Raw genomic sequence first — 24654 nt, 5'->3', positions numbered from 1 at the left:
TTTCGAGCTTATGTTCTGCCTATTCCATTTTCTCAAAAGACCTCGAAGATAGCTTAAAGAGAAATAGGTTCATGCCATTACAGCTAGAAGTGGAGTTCGGCTACCAGAATTTACTGTGAAAAAGAAAGGGACAAGGAATAATCAAGTACCTTCCATAGGCAAAGAACAAGTGGGTCAATCTGAAAAATCAATAAAAATAATCAAGAAGCAAATAATCAACAGGTTAAGGCAATCATTCCTATCAATAAACACACACCTCCAGTCCCATTCCTTCAAAGGTTAAGAACAATAAACTGGACAAACAATTCAAGATGTTTTTAGATGTCCTCAGAAAACTTCACATCAACATTCCTTTCGTTGACATCATTCTACAGATTTCCTATTGTACTAAATTTTTTAAAGAGATGTTGACCAAAAAGAGAAAACTGCCAGTAGATGAAACAATAACTTTGACAGAAGAGTGTAGTGCAATCATACAACATAAGTTGCATCTTCTACTAAAAGATCTAGGGCACTGCACCTAGCTCTATATGAAATTCACATGATTCAAATGCTTTAATTGATTATGGAAAAAGTATTAATTCAATGCCACTGTCTATCTACCAAAACTTGGGATTAAAAGATCCAAAAGCAACATCAATGATCCTACAACTAACTGACTGGACACTCAAGCATCATTATGGAGTAGTATAGAATATGCTCATCTTCTTTCCTGCTGATTACATCATACTTGATATAGATGCTCAGCACATGCATTAATTTTGGAAAGACTATTCTTAGCAACTACATGACCGTTAATGGGTTTTTGCGAAAGGTGATTTATTCTTAATGGTGGAAGAAAAACAACAAAACTTCACAATGAATGCTCTACTCGAGCAACCACTTGACATTGAGGAATGTCGAAAGAACGACCATTAGGAAAGAAACAAGAACAAGAAGGAAGAATGTGGAATTGTTAGACGGCATACCAATGTAAATCTTATAATCTGGAAGCTCAAAGATGAATTGAAACGATCAATGCAGCCGATGCAAGGCTGTAAACTCTCTTTTCTAACCACCATAAATAATCGAAATAACAAAGTCAAGCTAATAGCTATAAATAAGTGCGTCTCTTCTCTTTTATTTATTTTACTTTTTAGATAACAAACTAGTATTTTTATATTCTTTTTTAATATTATATGGTATTGTATCTCCATATTCTTCCTTTATTGTGTGTTTTGAGCTTATTATAAAGTATTCCACATTATGACTATTTTTTACTATTTTGAAGGAACATGATGCATGAACATATTGGACAAGAGAAAAGATATAGCAAGTGATCGAACACTTTGATGCCAATCCAACCACTACCTGAAATTTATACCAGGGAGTACTTAGTTTCTTTCTTTGCGCTTAATTTTTATATATTCCTTATTCTACTTTAAGATATTGAGGGATTTTATTTATTTATTTTTATTTTTACTTTTGTGTGCTTATGTGGGTTACATAAATTTGTCTACTATGAAGCATATATTTTGATAACGATTATAAATTATGGAAAAGTTATATGTTATGGTTGATTTATGCTTATTCGTGTGAAATTTGATATTTTTGTGCATAAGATTTATGGTTTACATCATGAAGAAATGATTTGATTCAACATTTGAATAGATTGAAAAACAAAAAGTTATTCACGTGTGGACCTTATATGCTAAATCCAAATAACCATTAAATTATATACCTTAAACCAATTTTAGGATAGTTTGGAGGTGATTGAGCTATTGTAGCGAGACATTGGGATGAATGTGGAAATCATGTGTGTTAAATTTTGTGTGAATTGACTAAGGTCAATTAGGTGAAAATCAGGTAAAAATCTCATGTTAGAGGTTGATTTTTGAGTGTGAGTGTTTAATAAAAAGTATTGTACTAGTCATTGCATGAAAAAATTCAAAAAAAAATTGTTTTATTGTGAAACTTCTCTTCGTAACATTTATGAATAAAGTAATTAAGCATGCAAGGGTATTTAAAATCAATTTCTTAAAGTCATCTAACTTGGGAGTCAACGGCCAAAAACTCGCTACAAGTGTTATACAGAAAGTTTAATGGAGATAAATCCATATATAATATGGAAAAAAAAAACTAGAAAAAGTGGTGTATAAATTAGAAGACACACTATATGCCTTGACTAAGTCGCAAACTTTTATTTTAGAAAATTAAACCTTTGACAATGGGTTATTAGCTTAGTTAATTCTTGGATGTTGAAACAATAAAAAAAAAGGAGAATCTTCATTTGTTGATGTGTTGAGCTGCAATTAATAAGATCTAACCAAACTAGAAAGGGTGGGGTTTAGTATAAAAAATAAAAATTCAACATTATATCATACCTTGGGAAAAGAGTTAAAAGGATAAGTTTGGGGCATGTATTTTATCTTACGAGAGAAGAAATGATATATTTAACCATTTAGGGTCAGGACATGAATCTCTTTATGAATTTATAATGCTTGACATGAATTTTCGAACGCACGCACCGATTTTTTAATGAATAAGTATAAATTAATTTTAACAATGTGATTTTGAAGTAGTTTATAATTTTGATGTATAAATTCCAATTTTGAGACCAAAGGCAAATTTTTTAGCCATGTATATTAAAAAAACTTTTATATTTAAGCCAATGTTTATTTTATTTGAGGACAAATAATGGTTCAAGTTTAGGGGTATTTAATAAATGTATTTTATACACATATCACGGCCATTAAATGATATTAATTGTAATAAATTTCGATGACGTACGACTTAATTATATGTTAAATTTATTTTTTAGGAAAAATATGGGATAAATTGGTGGAATTAGAAAAAATGAATGAAAAAGGGCAAAAACGAATGAAATCTAAACTTTGAGGACCAAAGTGTAAATATTGAATAGTTTATTCGGACCATAAAATGATGATTTAAGATTACATATTAACAATTAGATTCAATTGGAGGTCAAATGAGTGAAAAATAGTTGAAGTACTTCCACAAATCAATTTCCAAACCGAAAAAAGTTATGTACCAAATTTTCAGTCTTAGCTTAAGACCCATTTTTCGGATAGCAAAATTTTAAACTAAAAAATTTCTATTTCTAGAATATTTCTATCCCTTTGAATTATCTTTTTAATGCACTTTGAATCACCTCAACTGGATATTAGGAGAGAACATTATGACCAAAATATTGAAAGTTGCTTAAGAATGAACCGAAGTGAACCGGTTGTGCGGGCAATACATGGCGCATGTGGTGCCTTCTTTTCACCGACCCAAGAGCCATTTAGATCAATGGCACATGCACAATAGTTTATGCTGGTGCACATGCGGGGTCTATCTTCACAAATGAATAGCATATTCCTTTCACAATTCAAACTCTTTTCGAACCCAAATTGAACGCGAATTTTGACATATTTTCTAGCTTTTATAAATATAAAACAAGGGATACACATAGGAGGAACTCTCTCTTGCCTCTTCATACACAATAATATTGTCAAAATCATCAAGAACAAGAGTCAATTCATCATTTTGAAAGAAAAGATCAAGCCTTAACAAGGAATTGAAAACAATTACATCAAGATTTTGAAAATTTCAACCTTCAAAATTAAGAACAAGATTTCTTATATTCTTTCATTAATAGAGTAATGTTTTTCTATTTTTCTTCTTATAATTTATATATTAATATGTTAGGCTAGATTCATTTTTTGTATTTGATGAAATGAACCATATTGTTTATCTACTTAATTCAATACCAGTAATTTAGTTTATATCTTGAGGTTCTTGATTAATTTTGCGTACACGCATTATTTAATTGATTGAACGCCAATTAGATAATTAGTTGCTTCTTGTAATGTTGGGATACTTATAATAGATTTATCGTATGTGTAATAGATTTTAAAAATAACATTTATCGTGTTTTGCAACCATATTTATAATCTAAAATTTAATGTGTTCTATTCATTCGAAGTTGAGTTAGAAATAGACTCGAGTCATGGTTAAATAGATTTAGTCCTTATTTGAGCCCCATTTTTTCATCGAAATACATTTTTCAACAGTGATTTGACATCATTTCAACCACACATTTTTCAATAGAATAATAATACACGCAAACTCATAACTTTTCATTTCTTTTAACCACACATTCTCCATCATAACACTATTTCAAAATTCATTTTTCTAGAAAAATGTGGCTCAAACAACTCCTTAATTTGTTTTGGAAAAGAAGTTAAATATACTAGAGCATGTATGAATGGCTTTATTTTTTAACTTTTGGTCATGTCACCATATTTTTCTTCAATATATATATATATTTTATTTTTTTTTCTTTATTAAGGGGTGGGTTTTATTTTTTAGGTTATTCACTCTCTCTTTCTCTCTCTTATCTACTTCATATCTCTCATCTACCTACCAATAAAAAATTAACAAGTATAATATTTTTTAAGTTGAAAATTAAATCAAGAAAAAAGATTTAATTAATATTTTCTATACAAAAAAGTTCAAGGCAATTGAATTACTTAGAATTTATTTTATTTCTTTACAAATTTTATGTTCGCAATCAAACACACCCTTATCTTTATTGACCGTCAAGAATGCATGAACAAAATTAGATTACAAATTTAGAATTGAAATAGATAGCAATAAACGGACTCTAATCCAATATAATTATCCATAATTTGATATAAACTAAACTTTTATAGTTCTTTTAGATTAAATTAGAATAATAAAATCAAAATTTCTTGTATTACACAATTCGAATTCCATACATAGCTAGTAAACTTGAACTGAAATTTAATTCATGTGGGACGATCTTTCAACTCACTAAATCTATTATCTGTCAACGGTCTTGTACACTTACAGCATCTTACTGAACACTTAACATACAGGACACCTTTATACGCCGTGTCTAGGCTTGTCTAGACCCCTGCATTTTATGCCGTTAGAACACTGCATGACATATCAATTGAGTCATGATAAAAATTATACGTTTATTGTCTTTAGAAAAAACTGCAACAGTAGTCCCAAACCTTTTCATTTTTTGTAGGCTTTTTCCTAACCTTTCATAAATATGCCCTTGAGGTCCATCTGGATGGTAATCGTTCAAACACCGTCAATTGACCGAGAAAGTTAAGAAATCAACATTCAATAAAACCATTGAAAAACATCGCCCAAAAATGTATCAACATCCAATAAAATCGTAATGGTAGCAAATAATTCAAGGAATTTTCCCGGTCGACTGATGGTATTTTGGGCGGTTTCCGTTCAAATGGACCTCACGTACGTATTTATGAAAAGTTATGGACATTCGCTAACACAAAATGAAGGTTAGGGACTGTGGCTGCAATTTTCCCTTGTTTTTATGGTGATGTTATAACTATTTGACCGATTTGAATATTAGAAGATCTCCCTTAAGCAATTCTAGCATCGTCTTAGACGCGTGTTCTTGTACAAGTCGATTTCTAAATCAACAATATATTTAGTGTAACGATATATTTTACATCCATTTACAATACATACAAATGGAAGCTAATTGTTGATGGATGCAAGTCTTGTCTGGTGGGTTCAAAGTTGTCAGTGAAATAAAGCAGAGGCAGTAATAAGCAGTCGGTCTGCATGCATTGTCAACTCATACGTCAATCCTGGTGAAGTTTTAATGTTGGTATCTTTTGAAATGCGTGACCAATATTCCCACGACCATTAATTGCTATATTGCATACATCTAATTGAATTCAACAACCTCGTTGAGGAACTCCAATCCATGCAAAATTAAATATTGTGGAGAGTGTTGCGACCATAAGTTGTGTTTATTTCGACGGTACTTAACATAATTGCAAGTTAATTACTTGTGTAAAGTGCTGAGCTTTGCAAGATGCTAAAACTTCGTTCGAGCTCCCTTTTTACAAAACAGATTTTGTAAAATGAGTTTTTTCTGAAAAACACATAGTTGAAAAGTCGGAAAAAAGTATAGGGTTTATGTGTAAAATTATTTTGTTGTGGAAATGTGTAATTGAAAATAAGTTTGTAGATATATGAATTTTAAAGAATGAGACTAAAACATGAACTAATTAATATAAATCCAAACCCGATTTTTGGAATATAATCATTGTTTTATTAAATTCAAATAGTTTGTTTGTCGTAACACAACATTTTAATAGTTTGTAGTTGAATCCATATTAACAAAGTTAGTTATGGTCGGCAGTGATGGACGCAGACATTTCAAATAGGGGCACAATCAAATTTGCAAAATAAATTATGCCAAATTTTACATTTGAAAATTTACATTAAAAAATCATGACCATGTAAATTTGCATTGAACTTTACATTCAAAAATTTACATGGAGTATGACTTTTTTGAATGTAAAATTTCGAGAAAAAATATAATGTCATGCTTATGTAATTTTTTTTTTAATAAAATGATGTAAATTATATTTAGAAATTTGTTGTGCAAAAGTAACAAATGTTAATGAAATAATTGAAATAGTTTAAAGACGAGATATTCGCCTATTTTTTAAGACCCACGTTTGACGTATTTTAACTATTTTTTATATTTTATTGGACCATTCGATATATCTATGCTATAGTTCTCAAAATGAGCTTTGAAATGACGTAGGTGATTTGTGAATTCGGCTACCGTACGATTGTCAAAGGATTTATAGTTAGTATCTTATCGAAATTCTCAAAATATTCATTTGGAACAGCCTATTTTGATAAGCCGTAACATGAGCTATAATTGGCCTTTTCACGCGTCATTAAAGACATAGAGAACTAGGCTATGAACGCTTTGAAATTATATTAAAAATGCAATATTTTGACTTTGTTTGGTATCCAAAATGACTTTGAAAATTGAGATAAAAATATAGAAATCAATGGCGGTATAAAAAAAAATAAAAAAGAGGATTTGTCCAAAAGTTGAAAGTTGACATCCTGCCACCACTTGTTGTTGACAGTCATTATTGAGAAAAAATAATGATATTTTTTTTAGTGATTTTTTTGGAGGATTTGTGATTAAAAAAAATGAAAATATTTTGATTTACATGTAAAATATTTTATTTGAAAATGTATGATTGAACATAAATATGAAAATTAAATTTTTTTATTTCAAATGATGACAAACAGAAGTTTAGATAGCTCTGAGTCAACTAGACATTAGCACATAGTAACTACAACAACTTTTTCAAAAGGATTGTTTGATTTTTTTGGTTTATAGGTAAGTTGATTGGAGCTTTTGGCGAGTCGAGATTAACTCCCTCCTTACTAATTTATTGCACTTTGACACATTAACTCTGTGAGGAGATGTATCTTTAAGCTTGATGTCACTTGTATATATTAGTTGGGCTATCTTACGTTGAAAATGGCAACAAGGCAGGTCGGCGGCCGATATCATCCCCTCTCGATCAAGAATTTTTGGGGATGAGGGAGATCTGAGCCAAGTCTAAATGTGGATATATCTGATCTCCTTCACTAATTCACTACTCATATTTTGAAATATGATTTAAATTTATAAGCATAAATAACATAAAATAAAATCTTATAGTAAATAATTTATTAATATGAGAGGATCAGAGCATCTTTAAGATTCTCTATATTTTTAAAAAGCATACATTAAAGTTAAGAGAGCATCTATAAATTTAGATAATAAAATTTTTTATATACTTTTACAGTCCCTTTATCTTTAAAATTTAATTTTACTACTTTTATTATGTAGTTATTATCTTTTTCTATCTTTTATTTACACTAACTTCCCTTCAAATTATTATATAATTTCTCTCTATTTTCTTTGTATATATCTCTCCTCTCCGTCCCATAAAAATATGTTTATTTTCTTTTTCGTCTATCCCAAATTATAGGCAGTTTTCTTTGTTGTTAGTATAGATATTTCTTTTAGTTTTATATAATATGATCTTATTAAATGTGTGTTGTTATCAACAAATATGAGCTACTAATAATTAAACAATCATTTAATGTAAGGGTATGATTGAGAAAAATGTAAGATAAATATATTTTCAGGTAATTATATTTCCTTAATCTATATGGAAAAATGAAAAAAAGAAATCTATCTTTGTGGGATGGAATGTATACTATTTAACACTTGTTTGGTACCGATTAAAATTTAAATCAAAATCAACAATTAATTTTAATAACAAATTTTATGGATCTCATAACTTTTTAGCCACACATTTCATCAATTTTTTTCAAAATTTACTAAAAATCTGATTTTAATTTTTACGAAACATGAGCTTCATTAGGACGATATGGTGCACCGAAAATTGAAATATTTTGATGCATTTAGTTATAGAGAGTAAACTTGACTCTCCAAAATTTTGGTTTGGAGAGTCAAACTCACTCTCAATTTTAAAATGTTAATTTGAAGAGTCCCTTATATTATAATTTTAAGAGTTGACTATTTAAAATAGAGAATATTTCATTTTTAGAGAAACTCTTGAAGATGATCTTTTTCGTAAAGAGAAGTGGCATTGATCTCATGGACATTTGAAATAAATTTTTTATATGAAAAATTTGTTATTTAATATGAAATTTTATTATTTAATCTTATTGTATTATATATCTAAAAAATTCTTTAGTTAATTCCATTCTCATAAGTAGGGTTGGACACAACTCTCAAACCGAATCGATCAAGCCAGACTTGAACAAAATCGAATAAAATCGAAGCGAGCGATTCTTCTCAAGTTACATATCTGTACGAGTATCTAAATCGAGAACTCACGAATTTGATTCTGTTCTCGGTTTTAGACCAGAACCGAAATCCCTTTTTATCTTAAATAAGCTAAATTATTATTATTTTTAAATAAATTTGATAACTAATTAATTTACCTAAACCTTAAATATGATTTTCCTATATCTAATTTTCATTCCAAACCCAAGTTAATCAAATTGATATAAATTTTATCCAAATCTCTTATTCTATGGTAGTGTCGTTTAAGTCATTCTGGATTAGAAGTTTGGCTATGTATCTCTTCATTATTGTGAGCTTTATATGTTCTTCTTCCAGTGATTTTAATAGTCAAATTTATGAAGAACTCAATAAAAGAGGCGCAAACGATATCACGAGATTGAATTACTTTATTTTGTAAGAGCTAAAATTGAACATATTATTGATTAAATTAATGTAGCGTTGCTTTAAATATTAAAAAATTTAATTATTGTACCAAACTCGAGAATCAAACCGAACGATTCCATTTATTAAATACCTAAAAATTTGGATTCGGCTCAATTCAGTTTTATTCCCTTTACAGCTGAATCGATTCGAATCATATCCAGCCCTACTTGTAGATTTTTAGCAAGCAATGCTCTCTCCTTCTCTCCCCCAATTTAAAAGAAACAAAAAGGGGCAACAGAAATTGCATAAGCACAGTGTCGTTTAGTGTAAGCAAAGCAAGAAAAAAACTATATTCATCTCGTAAAACAAAGCAAAGAAAACCACGGCGCCTCTAACCTCTTCATCCAACTCTATCTTTCCCCTTAAGCAAATCTTTGATAATCAGTTTAAGAATCCTTCTCTCCTTCAGCTACATGCAAGCAACCTCCAGACCTCAATAATGAACATTTCACGTCAAGCACAATCACCGCTTCATACAATTTCTGATTCAAACGGTATTATAGCAGCATCAAATCATGGCAAAACACCAGTTATGCTGTCCAATATTTGCCCAAATTCACCAAGCCTACATGAGAAGAGATCCCCTAAAAGATCTGATATTGTCAAGTACATGGAATGCCTCAAGAACCATGCTGCAGCCATTGGTGGTAAGGCCACAGACGGTTGTGGAGAGTTCCTGCCGGGTGGCGAAGAAAGCTCCCTTGAAGCCCTTATATGCGCAGCATGCGATTGCCATAGGAATTTTCACAAGAAAATACTCATAGAAAGAGGCTATTATTTGCCTGAGATGGGAGTGAAAAGGGCAGATAATGAAGTTGTAAAAAAGAGGTTCAGAACCAAGTTCAGCCAAGAACACAAGGAGAAGATGTTGGGATTTGCAGAGAAATCTGAGTGGAAGATACAAAATGTGGATGAATATGAGGTGAGCCAATTCTGCCAAGAGATAGGCGTGAAGCGGAAAGTGCTTAGGATTTGGATGCACAACCACAAATATAATTACTTGGCCAAGAAAAACTCTATTACTTGAATCATCACTTCCTCAGTATTCCTAGCTTTTTTATCTTTCTAGTTCTTGTTTTTTTTTTTTTTTTTTTTTTTTCTGATATCCAGGTATCCACCTTACAGTGACTAAATCCTGAAGTCTACACCTTGGTCCCTCAAGCTGCAGACATGTTAAATCGCAGGTTGTGTTTCAAACTGACCAATGCTGTTTCAAACTGACCAATGCTCAAGAGCCCCCCAATTGATCTGTCAAAGTGTCAAGCAAATCGTTTTTTTTCCATCTTTGCATCTTGTTTTTTGGTAGAGCTCCTACTTTCCAGAATAAATCCTGCCTTTTAGGAGAATATCTGCCTTTCAAGAGCTTTTCAGGAATTGAACTCACGATCTCTGATCTGCTAGTCTTGAAGCACCCTCATCTTGTTCTTGGGGGCCTTTCTAGTTCTTGTTCTTCTTTTATTGCAAGCTTGTTTGGAGCTTGAGTTTTCGTAATTCCTTAGTTGTTGAAGTCCAAAGTTAAATTTCACAATGCAATTAATCACTCTGTTAGCAGCATTCATTGCGGTCTGGATGTAGCCCTATTAAACCTTGACAACAATTAGTGGTTGTTGGGTACGTCTTGGGAAATTAAAATTTTTGAACTAAATTGAAATTTTTGAAAGAAAAAATATCATAATTTTAAAAAAAAAAAAAAAAAAATCTCAAATTGTTTTTTTTTTTTTTTTTTTAACCCTGACCTTATTTTCACCATAATAAATCGTGAAAATGCCGCGACAAAGTTGAAGGGAGACACGTCAAAAGAATCGATCGGTATAATGGCTCTTACGGCTGCTACATTGGATATGGGATCAATGAAGTGACCAATTAGTTTAAACTTAGTAATTAAATGAGTCAAAAATACGTTGGTAACCGATTTAAAATTTGGTTTGACCTTCGGTGACCATTTGTTGAATTAAGTGACAGACGTGTGCACGTGTAGCGTTGCGGGTGGGAGTTAAATTTCGGAGTCAAGTTGCTCGTGCCCGAATATTAAATTAATAAATAGATGGGCTAAATTTCATATGCTGTCTCTTTATTTTTAACGAAATTTTAATTTGTTAACAAAACCTTTTTTTTTTTCTTTTTTTTTTTTTTTATCTTGAGGGGTAGTTTAGTGGTCAGACCTTGGGTTCACTTCCCAATGGTCACCAATTTGAGTCTCTCAGAACCATTGAGGTGAGTACCCAATTGTAAATTTCAAGATCCCGTGGAATTAGTCAAAGTACGTGTAAACTGATCCGAACACCCATAATCATTAAAAAAAAATTAAATTAAAAAAAACAAAACCTTTTCAAATTTCACTACTTCGTCACCTCGGCTCTCAAATGAATTAAAATTACTTAATCGACGTCACATCACAACAAATATTTCACATACCACAACAAATATTTCATATCACTAATGCATTGCATGCCTACTTACTACTACGTTTTATCATAGAAGTATTAAAATAGAAAATACACATTTTAATGTTTTAATTTAAAGACATTGTCATTAGCTCATTTTAGTATTTTTCCTACCGCATCACATGATTACGTGGTAGATTAGGTATGGTAAGGAATTGCAAATTGTGGGCACGCATTTACTATCCCTGTTTACCGCCTCATTTACATATTTATTTTTTAAATATAATTTAATTTTAAAAATATTAATATAAAATAAAAAAACATATTTTGGATGGAGACGGGGAATTTGAGGTGGTGATCAAGGGCGAACACAGACATTTTACATTAGGGGGTCACAATCAAATTTTAAAAAAAGCGACAAATTTTTTTTATTACTTTACAAGGATTATAAATTGTTATAATACTTTTTTATCTTGATTATTGTTACATCTAAAATTTTTTTATATATATAAAAAGAATTCGATCATTTTTAGGATTTTTTTTATTATTGTTACTTTTTCCTCTCAATTAATTAATTTTTTAAAAAAAATAATCTAATAAAATTTCTAATAAAATTTTTGAAGTCATTTGAAAAAAAATAATTAATTGATTAAGAGGAAAATGTAACAATAACAACAACAACAACAACAACAACAACAATAATAATAATAATAATAATCCTAAAAATGATTGAATTTTTTATATAAAAATAATCAAGCTGAAAAAGTAATATAATACTTTATAACTCCTATGAAGTAATAAAAATTTTATTAAGAATTTTTACGCCAAATTTTTTTTTTTTTTTGACGTTATACCACATATAAAGTTTCCTAATAAAATAAAGTAAATTATGTTGAGAAATTTTTCGAGCAAAAATAATAAATATTAATAAAATAATTGATTTTTTTTTTCAAAAAAGACGAGTTATACGTTTCTTTTTAATAAATACGTTTGACGTACGTTTAACTATTTTCGATATTCATTTAAATCATTCAATGTGTTTATAATATATTTCTCAAAATGAGTTTCGAGAAGATATAGAAGATTTATGGATATGACTAGTGTATAATCGTCGAAGTATTTTTGAAGTTAACTTGTCATCGAAATTTTCGAAATATTAGTTTGGAACGGCATATTTTGACGCGTCGTAACATTTGCTGCGATTGGTCATTTCGCACAACATTAACGATGTGAAATACTAGACCTTGAGAACTTTAAAATGATCTTAAAAATGTAATATTTCAATTTCGTTTGATATTTCATAGTGAGTCCGAAAATTAAGAACCAAAAAAAATAATAATAATAACTTGAAAATTTTGAAAAATCTGCAGAGTCAAGTGACCCTAGGGGATCACCCTTCGGTCTGCCCATGGTGGTGATGAGATGTGTCAATATAGGGGTAGGGATGCACGCTACAAAAAATCAACTTTTCATCGACGGATCAAATAATCCGTTGGCAAAAGTAATTATGTTTTCACCTACTAATTACCAACAAAATTTTCGTTGATAAAGATGATGGCTCTTCACCAATGAATATTGTGTGCCTCTAATAGTGTCGTTTAAGTTCTGCATTACTCACCTTTGAATATGTAAATTGACTTTATAAATTTAAAAGTTCCAATCATTCACCTACAAGAAGTTCGTACTTGAAGAGCAATCCATTAACTATGGCATTTCCCTAGGTGACGTAATTTTTTTTTTCTTTTTTCAAAAAAAATTCAACTTTGCACCTACAAATATTTTCTGTAAATAAAGAGTGATTATATTATCTCGACCTTTAACCTACAAAAAAGTCAACATAAATCAATTTTTCAAAAAAAATAAGTTTCAACATTTCACTATGATTATTTTGTAGGCGAAGAGTAATTCATATTACCCACATAAAATTCGTAAGTGTTATCAATCAATTTTAAAAACTAAAAAAAAAAGTTATAATCACTCATGCACTGACATTCTGTATGTGAAGAGTAAATCAAATTTTATATTTTTTTCATTTTCTTTTTAAAGAAAAAGTTTGAACCTTTCATTTACTAATATTCTTTAGGTGAAGTATTCATATTACCTACAAAAAATCCTTAGCTTATATTAATTAGTTTTAATCACTACGAAAAATGCATGTGTGAAATAGTTTACCAACTATATGACATCCTTTTCGTTGGGAATTCCATGTTAAAAAATGAAAGCAAGTGTCGTTTAACATCCTTTCGTATAGTTCGTACCACAATTAAGTTTTTTCGAGCAAATGTGATACTTTAAATTCTCATGCTTAAATATTCTAACCCAAGAAAAAAATTACTAAAACAAGGTTTTATATAGTTGTTGGGAACAAAAACTTATGTCGAAGATCTTATGATCATAGCATCTTAATATGACAAATAACTTGTTCGGTACATACTTTTAATTTAGTAATAGTAATTTAACTATATTCAATGTTTAACCTTTTTTTCATAAAACTAATTGATAATTTTAATATGGCGGCATATATATGACTGAGAATGGCAACGGTACGGACTAATTAGCCATGGTCCTTCCCACTCCTCGTCTTGTTGGGAACTTTTGGAAGGCTGGACGAGGATAAAATATTCATTTACTATCCATTTACTTACTTAATTAATTTGAATATTTTAATTTATTTAAATATGATTTGAATTTTAAAAATATAATAAAATAAAAAGATTTGGGATGGAATTGAGAATTTTGGACTTGGATAGGTAAGTGTAATTCTCTAATTATTTGGGTGATCAAAAGTCGATGTTTTGGATTGCTTTTATTGAATTTATAGTCAATCAATATATATAAATCAAGTAATTATGGAAGGTGGAGATCCAAATGTCAAAATTGGAAAGATGAGGACTTGCAATGAAATTTAAAAATGATTTAATTTGTACAAAAGAGGAAAGATGAGGATCAAATTGGAAACAAAGGGAAAACGTGTGTATTTATTCCCTTTTATTTTTTTCGTCAATTAGTACCAAATTCCTTTGAGTTAAAATCTTTCAAAAATCACTCAACTTATACCATAGTTACCGACTGCTCATCGAAATTTAATATTCTTTATAGTGCTCATTGAAGTTTTCACTTTAGCACTTCATCTATTAACCTTAGATATATGTTACCTTTCACTGATGTTGTAGACAAAAAGTTACATCTCAAGTCCGTTAAAAGCATGCCAAATCACCGTGCTTGTCCTAGTTAGTATAAAATGCATGCCACGTGTAATAAAAATATGTTTTTTACTTCTTTTTGAAAAAACATCAAAAAAAATCAAATTGGACAAAGCCAATGTTCTAAAAAGCTCGCCTAGACACCGACTAGGCTCGAACTTTGGGCAAAACACCTCGCTTTACCCCGAGGCACTTTTTTTCCAATTCCTAAAAAGCTGAATTTTTTCCTTCATTTCTTTCGTCCTTCGTGAACATGCTTTATTAGTTTTTTTTTAATCTTTTATTTGAAATTAGCTTATTATTGTTTTTCAAAAAAAAAAAAAACGTTTCATTTAACTTTAATTTCAAGTTTTTAAAAAAATTTATTTGTAGAAAAGTTAAAAATAACTTTATCTAAATAGTTAAATAAGATTCTAAGTTATATGTGGTGTTATCTACATTATTATTTTGAGATTCATTTTATTACAAACTCTAAAGTATGTATGAAATTCCTATAAATCTATTAAGTAGGACTTATCTAGTTGAAAATTGAAACTATGGAAAATATTCTAATTTTTGCATTTTGAAAATTTGAAAATTGTATAATTGACTAATGGTATGAGTTATTAAGTAAATATTGTAGTTTATAATTTTAGATATTTAATATGTATTATTTTGATTATTAAATAATTTCTAAAATGATTAAAAATTTAAAATAATATTAATTAATGACTGAAATACATTGCTTGTGTATTCTTGATTTACGTATTTGTAAAACTAAAAGGTTTTGGCAAAAAGATTTAAACTATCTAAGGAGAGTTTGAGATTTAAGCAGTCCACCCGTGACCCCCTCCTCACTTGAAAGCCTTTTTAGTTGCGTATTATTCAAATCAATAAGACAAAAGCAATGTTTCAAACCCACTTCAATTTTAAGAAAATCCTTTTTTGGAAACTTTTGTACCAAAAAAAATCTATTTTACAAAATTTCTATATATATAATAATAATAATAAGTTACGAGATCCATGGAATTCAATGCTTATCAATCTGCCACTGTCCAATATTTTTAAGATATGAAAAGATGAAGAATATTTTTATTTATTGATATTATCATTCATATTTCCGTTCATACTAATTAATTGCATAATCTTATGAGTTTTTTCTTACACATTGTTTTATTTCAAAAGTAGGTTAATTAAGCATATTAGTGTTTTGTGTAGGATAGTGCGATTAGCAATGAGATTCTCATATGACTAAAACTATAATGCATAACACTTTGGACCTAGCATACTACACACAACAAACATGGCGAAACATAAAAAGACCTCTAGGAAGAATGAGTATGGTTGAATAGTTATTAAGATAAACTATTTTTATTTAAAGGAAATGGCACATCGACAAAAAAATCAAGCTATTATGTTCAGTAATTTACTGAGGGCAGTGCAAGACTTGGGTAGGCAGCAGCACCGCATAATGTAATAGGAAGTGCCAACATGAGGAGCTTGATTGTTGAGTAGTTTCGTCATTTTAAATTCCAGTATTTTGATGGTAAAGATGATCCTTTCACATTCGAGGGATAGCTGAGAAGACTTGAAGAAATATTTAAGCACATGAACTGCAACGAAAATCAAATGGTTTCTTGTACAAAGTTTATGTTGATTGATGAAGCTGGACATTAGTAGGAGTCTAAAACAAATACTAGAATTGCAAAACAACAACATAATCACACTTGGAACCAGTTCAAGAAGTCATTGATGCGTAAATATTTTTCTCAACAATTGAAGGATCGAAAGGAGGCTGAATTTCTTCAACTCATGCAAGGAAATTTGCCACTTAGGGAGTATGAAAGAAAATTTGAACGGCTTTCTAAATATGCTCTACATATGGTAAACGCTGAATTGACGAAGGCTAAAAGGTTTAAAATGTGACTAAGATAAGAGATTAAGGAAATCATTGCTGCCTAGCAATATACTACTTATGTAGAAGTTGTACGTCGAGCACAAACAATCTCTAATAGTTTAGGATTAGAAAAGAAAACCAACCCAGTGCGAAGTCTTCAATAAAGAGAAAGTGGCAAGGTCACGACAAAGAGAGAGGCAGGGATCATAATAAGAAACGAAAAGTTTGGTCAAACTCAAACAAAACTTTTCCTTAATGCCCCAAGTGTAACAAGCGACACTTAGGTGAGTGTCTTCAAGGAAAAGAGGTATGTTACATTTGTGGTAAGACTGGTCATTTCCTTAGAGGATATCTAGAGAAGAAGGGAGTAAAGTTCCAATGGTCGGATAAGTGTGAAAGTAGTTTTTAAGAATTGAAACAAAGATTGGTTTTACGGTTGGTATTGATAATACTAGAAAGTTCAAAAGTATTTGTTATATACAGTGATGCTTTTAAACAAGGTTTGTGATGGAAAGGTTGTTGCCTACGCTTCTAAACAGTTAAAATCATATGAACAGTATTATCCAACACATGCTTAGAACTTGCAGCGGTAGTTCACGCACTAAAAATATGGCGTTACTATCTTTATGGTAGCAAATTTGAGATTTACACCAATCATAAAAGTCTAAAAGGAGTTAAATATAAGACAGAGGAGATTGCTGGAATTGGCCAAAGTCTATGACTACACCATTCTTTGCCACCCAGGCAAAGCTGGAAGGTTGACAATACCAACCACTTAAGAATAGTCGGTTAAGGAATTTGAAAATTTAAAGCTAGAGGTTGTGGCACCTTCTGTACAAAAGTCACCCATTTTGCAACTTTAATAGTTCAACCCACTCTTAGAGAAAGGATTAGAGAAGCCCTAAAGAATGACCCATTTTTGTATAAAATCATAGCTAGAGTTGGGACACATAAGTAAAATGGATTTACAATCATAGGTACTTACGTAAAAAGGCATATTATGTGTTCCTAAAGATAAGCCATTAGTAAAGAAATTCTCTAAGAGGCACACTCCACTCTTTATGCAACACATTCAGGTGGTACAAAAATGTATCGAGACCTTCGAGATATGTTTTGATGGAAAAATATGAAAAGAGGAATATGGCTCATTGTAAGTAAATGTATGATCTATCAGCAAGTGAAAGCAATAGATACCTTCAAAGTTACTTAGACTACTTGATATATAGGAGTGGAAATGAGAACATATTACTATAGATTTCGTGGTTAGATTTTCGAGATCAGTTAAAGAAAACAATACCATTTGGGTAATAGTGGATCATCTTACAAAGTCGACCCACTTTCTTTCTGTTAAGATGACATTCAGCATAGAACAATATGCATAAGTTCATGTCAAAGTTTCTATTATTTCAAATATAGACATGAGATTTGTCAAAATTTTGGAAAAGTCTATAAAATGGTATGGGAACAAAATTGAAATTTAGTGCCACATACCACCCAAGACAGATGGACAATCCGTAAAGACGATTCAGATACTTGAAGATATGTTAGGAGCACGTGTACTAGATCTTGACGACAGCTGGGAAACGAGTGCCCTTAGTAGAATTTACCTATAACAATAGTTTTCAAACAATTATAGGCATGGCACCTATAGTCGTAAGTATATCTACATCTTTCTTCATTTTTAAATCCAATTCAAGGGCATTAAAAGCTAATTCAGGAATAACATAATTCCTCTTTCTTATTTTATATTAAACGAGGCAGAAACAGATTTGGGGGAGGGAGGACTAGGGTGGATGTAGTTCGATCCAGTTCTAGCCCAAGTCCAAATTGTTAATTTATTTATTTAGTTTTTTGTGCAGGCCCAATTAAAGAATTCAGTCCATTCCGACTAAACTCACCAATTTTTAAACCCAATTGCTATATTATTTTAGCGAAATAACCCAACCTAAATCTCAAATCCCAATCCGGGGTACTTTTAATTTTGACCCGGTCAAAGGAGCAAAATTTCAGTTTGACTTCCAAAATAATGAATATTATGACATTGGCCTCTTGTATGGTAAAAGACAAAGATACCCTTAAATGTTTTGTACAATTACAAAACCATATATTGTTGAAAGGACTATACTACCCTTTTACTTAATAATTGAAAACCAAATATTTCCCCACTTATAAAAACTTCAAAACGAGCTTCCAACACAGAAAAAACTCTCATCTGCTTGAACCTCAAAATCTAGAAGAACTTTGGAACGTTGAAGCTGAAAATTTTTTGCACATCAATTACTTCAAATCGGTAAGTACATTTAATCATGTTTAATTTCGTTTTAAGTAAATTAGTATACGTTAAAAAGAGAAATTTTATGTCGACATAGATTTTTTTTAACAGAACCTATCAAAAAAAAATTAAACGGATGTATAACTTACGTTTAAATTACGCATGCTTAATTTCGTTTTTAGAACGATATTCTCCTACGCCAAACTGGTATAACTTAACAAACAGTCGGAAATAGTCTGAAACAACCGGCTGTTGGATGTTTAACAGCCAGGAAACAGCCGGCTGTTAAATATCCAACAGCCGACTGTTTAGAAGCCAGCTGTAAAACAGCCGAAAACAGCCGGCTGTTAAACAGCCTTCGCTACAGCTGATTTTTTACCTTTTTATTTCTTATAATTAATATTTGAAGTTGATTAAAACCATTTCCTCATGCAGATATGATAATCCCCGTGTGTTATTTCGGTGATTTCGAATTAAATGAAAATAATCGGTGGGAATGGAGATGGACGAGTGACATACGTGGTTGTATTGCAATTCCCGTAACAGAGAGTACACCATATTTAGAAATGTACCACGATTTGCAAAATAAGCTGAATGTCGATCAATCTCAATACGATATGCAATTGAGATATCTATTCAACGGTTATGGGGATTCATCCATTCCGATGCCACCGGTATTCGTTACTAATGATGCTGAATTGAATTATCTATTAGAATTGAATAAAATGCATCGGACTCCGACTGTTCTTGGTGTGACTTTAATTACGAAGGATGTTATCGAAGGTGAACGTGAAGATTCGGATAGGGCGGATAACAATGATCGAAGTTTTTGGGAGACAGTGGAGATAGTTCCTGCGGATGATGTGGGTATTCCTGAGACAGTTGCTTCTGATTGTGACGTCGCTGTTACGCGCAGAATTCCGTCAACAGTTGAAGACAATTAGAACATAAACGACTTTACGAATGAGAATTTGATTGCTTTATCCCGACAGAGACACGAGCCTGGTGGGAGCTCACAGGTTGGAACAAGTGGACCGTTCTCGAATTCTTCCCGTGTGGCTCCCGATGATGAGGACTTGCAGGTCGGGCAACTGTTTGAAACCAAGAAAGATTTGCAGGAAGCTGTTCACCGGCTGGCATTAAAATATAACTTTGAGTTCAAGGTAAAGAAATCAAACAAATCATTGTTGACAGTTGCTTGTGTCGAAGACAGTTGCAATTGGCGCTTGAGAGCAACTAAGATGGACACGAATGAGTGTTTCGTAATTCGCAAGTATTTACGGGAACATACTTGCGAAGTGGAAATTCTTCGAAACGATCACAGGCAAGCTCGAGCATGGTTTATTGATCGACAGATAATGCACAAGTATCAGGATCCACGGACGATCTACAGACCTTCAGACATCATTAACGACGTCCGTCAAGAGTACGGAGTCGTCATGAGCTATCAGAAAGCGTGGAAGGCCAAAGAATGTGCGTTGGAGGATTTAATGGGATCGGCTGAAGAGAGCTATGCTAAATTGGCTAGGTATTGCCATAACATGGGGACAACTAATCCTGGCACGATATTTTTTATTGAGACGGGGGGTGATAATTGTTTTAAGTATTTCTTCATGGCTCTCGGACAATGTATTCGGGGTTTTCGAAATGCAATGCGACCCGTAATTCTAGTTGATGGTACGACTCTGAAAGCTAAATATCAAGGTAAATTAATTATTGCTACATGTCAAGATGCCAACATCCAAATTTACCCTATTGCATTCGGCATAGTCGACAGCGAGAATGATCTATCCATGCGTTGGTTCTTTTCTAAACTGAGGGAAGTGATCGGGGAAGTCGAAGACCTTGCCTTTGTAACTGATCGAGGACAGTCTATAATAAACGGTATCGCTGAAGTATTTCCCGAGACACATCACGGGTATTGCATGTACCATATACAAGGTAATTTGAAGACTAGGTATCGGGGCACAGGCATCGTTTCATTGTTCAGGAGAGCAGCCGAAGCTTACAGTGCTGAAGAGTGTAATAAGTTCATGCTTGAGATAGGAAGTAAATCATTACCGGCGTTGGAGTATCTGACGAAGATGGGGATCGAACATTGGGCGCGGGCATACTTTCCAGGACGTCGACACAACATGATGACGTCGAATAACGTGGAGTCTCTCAATGCTTGTTTAAGAAGGATCGAGAGTTACCAATTCTCGCAATGATTGAGAACATTCGTAACAAGCTACAACAGTGGTTTCATGACCGACGTGCGGCATCAGAGAGTTGCACTAGCGTGTTGGCCCCAGCTCAAGAGGAGAAACTGTTTAAGGCGGCAGAGGTTGCGAGGAAGTTGAATGTAGAAGCACTAGATGAGTTTCGCTTCTCCGTGCAATGTGCACGTAATACGGCATATATGGTGGACTTGACTGATAACACGTGCACTTGTACGAGATTTCAGTTGGAGAGTTTTCCATGTGAGCATGCTGTTGCGATGGCCATGTATCGAGGCTTTGCTGCGAGAACGTTGTGCTCTTTGTATTATACGACTGAGTCTTGAAGAACAGTATATGCCGAGACTATATTTCCTCTGCCGAATGAAGCCGAGTGGGAAGTTCCCGAGCACATTCTCCCATTTCATAATTTGTTACCACCAGCAGTTGAACCGCGTGGTCCTGGACGTCCAAGTACATCTAGAATACCATCTACCGGAGAGTTTCCTCGACCGCGTAGGTGTGGCCGGTGCAGAGCCGTAGGGCATACTCGGCAATTTTGTACCAGTCAAATTCCCCTAAATGACGACTAGACAGGTATGTGAAATGAATAATATTTCCTTTTACTATACACTGTTCAATATTTGTTATTTATAAATCTTCAATATACAAAAAATAGTTCAGTGATTTCCTTTGAATGTTATATACATTGAATACAAATTTACAATTATTTCAAAATAACAAAAAATAATGAAATTTCCGATTTGAATGTTATATTACATTGAACATAAATTTACAATTATTTCATAATTACCAAAATAATGAAATTTCCAATTTGAATGTTATATACATTGAACACAAATTTAAAATTATTTCATAATTACAAAAATAATTAAATTTACAATTGAAATGTTACATATGTATAACTGAAATTTATGGGTCAGCATTAAATTCGAACAAATCACATGCTAGCTTCTTTCTCCAGTTCTGTATCCACGACTGGTTGATTTCATCAACCTTATGTCCTATACTTAAAAATTCAACGTACTTAATGGCAAATATGTCACAGTCCGGACTCCCATTTTTTCTCCAACTGGCCTTGTGTCAAACATGAATGATCTGGGTCGTACACATATATAGTAGAGTCAGCAAAAACGATCTCCAGCGTAACATAGTGTTTATTGATACACGCTGGAATGTACATATGTGTACAACCCTCCCATGATTTTCCCGCGACACTCGGTGACAGTCCTATCACCCACTCGAGCATATATTCTGGCACCGTGTACTCGTTACCCATATGTGCGAGCGACTGATACTCTATGGTAACGGCACCCAGGAACTCGGTGTTTAATATGACTCGACCATGGACATCAAATGATTTTGGATGTCTTTGAGCTCGATCTCGCAGCAAGTCCATGGCCAGGTCGATGTGCTGTAGCAGGAAACACCGAAAAAGTATGAGTTATTCATTTAATAAACACAAGGTCACATATACATAAAAAACACGAAATGAATAGTTCACTTACATCGTTGGCGAGCCAAGCTCCCGCAGTGGTGATATCGTGGAACCACTTGTAAGGGTCCGAGATCGTCCTTTGTCCTATCGTACGGCTAGCTCTGTAAAAAATAGGGAAATATTAAAAATAAGCATAGAAGAGTTAGCGTACAGTGCTTTATTAAAATCATACAATACTTACCCGGGGATAATTCTCCTCCACTCTGTCTCGAACGCTTTCCACTTGGCATTGTCCACCTCTCTGAATAAGTTCGGGTACGTCCCATCGATGAACGTCCTCCTCTTGGCCTCAGCCGTGAAGGGGGAAACAACATACTGTGACGGCACTCTCAATCTCTTGCCGACCACCTGCTCCGTCTCATCAACAGCATGTCTCTTACCCTCAATCACGCCGGGCGTCCTCTTGACCTCCGGGGCCATCTCCTCCGCCCCCTCCGTTGCCACCACCTCCGCCCCTCCCGTCGGGGTTGCCACCACCTCCGCCCCTCCCGTCGAGGCCTCCCCCTCCGTCGCCACCTCCTCCGCCCTTCCAGTCGGGGCCACCCCCTCCGTAGTCCCCTCTCCCATCCCCATCGGGGCCACCCCTTCCATAGACAACCACAAGAACTCCAATGCCTCATCACGCAAAAAATGTGGGTGACCCCCCTCTCCATCACCATCTCTGCCACCCTCTCGATCATGGTCTCCGCCATCCCCTCTGTCTCCCCATCGTCTGTGGCTAAATCTCCCCTAAGCGCCGCTACTGTATCCTGAAGGTCGACAACGGAAGACTGTAGTATTCCAACATCATGGGATAGATCGTCAACCCTCCCTATCATATAGTCAACCTTCCCCGTCAGATCTTCGACCCTCCCTGTTAACTCTCGTCCTAGATCATCGACCCTCTCCATCAAATCTCGTCGTAGCGCGCCGACCTCCTCCGCTATAAATCCAATCAAACGGGCATACAAATCATCACTGTGCCTGGGAGACACACGGGGGAGGTGTCTGGACGGAGGTGATGCCAATGGCGGGGACGATACTCTCGGCGGAGATGATGCCAATGGTGGCGGCGATGGCCCCGGCGGAGGTGATCGTCGATCAGCTGGACCGCCCTCCTACATAAATAAAATGAAAAATTATTCAATAAATTTATACGTCGATCATATTCAATAAATTATATTTCATTCACATACCCAATCTCGGTCCAAGCTCGAATCAAGCATCTCCTCGTCTGGGGTGTGCGGAACGCCTAAATCCCGCACAAGACCCCGAGCCTCCTCTTCCATCGATGGCGTCAACTCAGGTATGACTTCAAGCTGACATATTGACATTTCAACTATTTAACGATCATGTAAACAAAATTTTAAACTACATATAATATAAATCACAAATACATAATACTTACCTGAGGATCGTCGAGGAGGGCCGATAACTGCTTCCCGGTGGGACATCCCTCCGCTCGCGATGATCTCCAATGATGCATCCGAGGGCAGCGTATCTCCCCTCGCAGTGCAAAGCGGGCCCCCAGTACAGGAACTGTCTCATACACCCAAATCTGTAACGCATACACTTATTAAACATCAATGTAATACACTAAAACTTTAACTTTGATTATATTAAACATTTACCTGCACTGCTAACGGCAATCCGTATGTATCGTATTTACGCATCGACCCCCTGGGCCTCGAGTGCGATCTGGTGAACACATGTACGGTGTCTTCGTAGCATTTTCGGCCCCACGGATAGTTGTTGAACGCATCGATGTCGTCAACAACTTGCAAATGAAAAATGTCGATGGCATTCTTGTGATGACACCTCATCACACTCTCGAGGATGTAGACCAGCCCAAGCTTCAATCTATCTAGCATATGGTCGCACCCCCTGATCGCGGCCATCAAGTCGGGTAGAAGCACCGACCCATGTTCCTGGAAGTACGTCTCGTACAGCCTACTGCTTCTCTCCATGGCTGCATCGTCGCCCGTAATCTTCAGTCCAGTGATCAATGTAAACTCAAACATCGAGAAACTGACGACCTTGCCCCCGAGGTCGAACTGGAGGGAATCGCCGTCGACTGGACTCAGAAGCCGACATAGAAGTGCATCAAT

General features: G+C 33.6%; 1 protein-coding gene across 1 annotated transcript; it reads left to right on the top strand.

Moving 5' to 3' along the window:
- Positions 1-9230: 9230 nt before the first annotated feature.
- Positions 9231-10671, top strand: LOC111383439 (zinc-finger homeodomain protein 5-like). The gene has a single exon (XM_023007550.1). It carries the CDS (start codon positions 9555-9557, stop codon positions 10140-10142), a length of 588 nt encoding a protein of 195 aa, XP_022863318.1. The 5' UTR covers positions 9231-9554; the 3' UTR covers positions 10143-10671.
- The last annotated feature ends 13983 nt before the right edge of the window (positions 10672-24654 follow it).

The sequence above is a fragment of the Olea europaea genome, unplaced genomic scaffold (genome assembly GCF_002742605.1).
Source record: "Olea europaea var. sylvestris unplaced genomic scaffold, O_europaea_v1 scaffold269, whole genome shotgun sequence".
Lineage (NCBI taxonomy): Eukaryota > Viridiplantae > Streptophyta > Magnoliopsida > Lamiales > Oleaceae > Olea > Olea europaea.
This window is presented reverse-complemented; position numbering and strand designations above follow the sequence as displayed.

What these genes read in the sequence shown, in the direction of transcription:
- LOC111383439 (XM_023007550.1), top strand. Translation starts at nt 9,555, where the DNA reads ATGAACATTTCACGTCAAGCACAATCACCGCTTCATACAATTTCTGAT.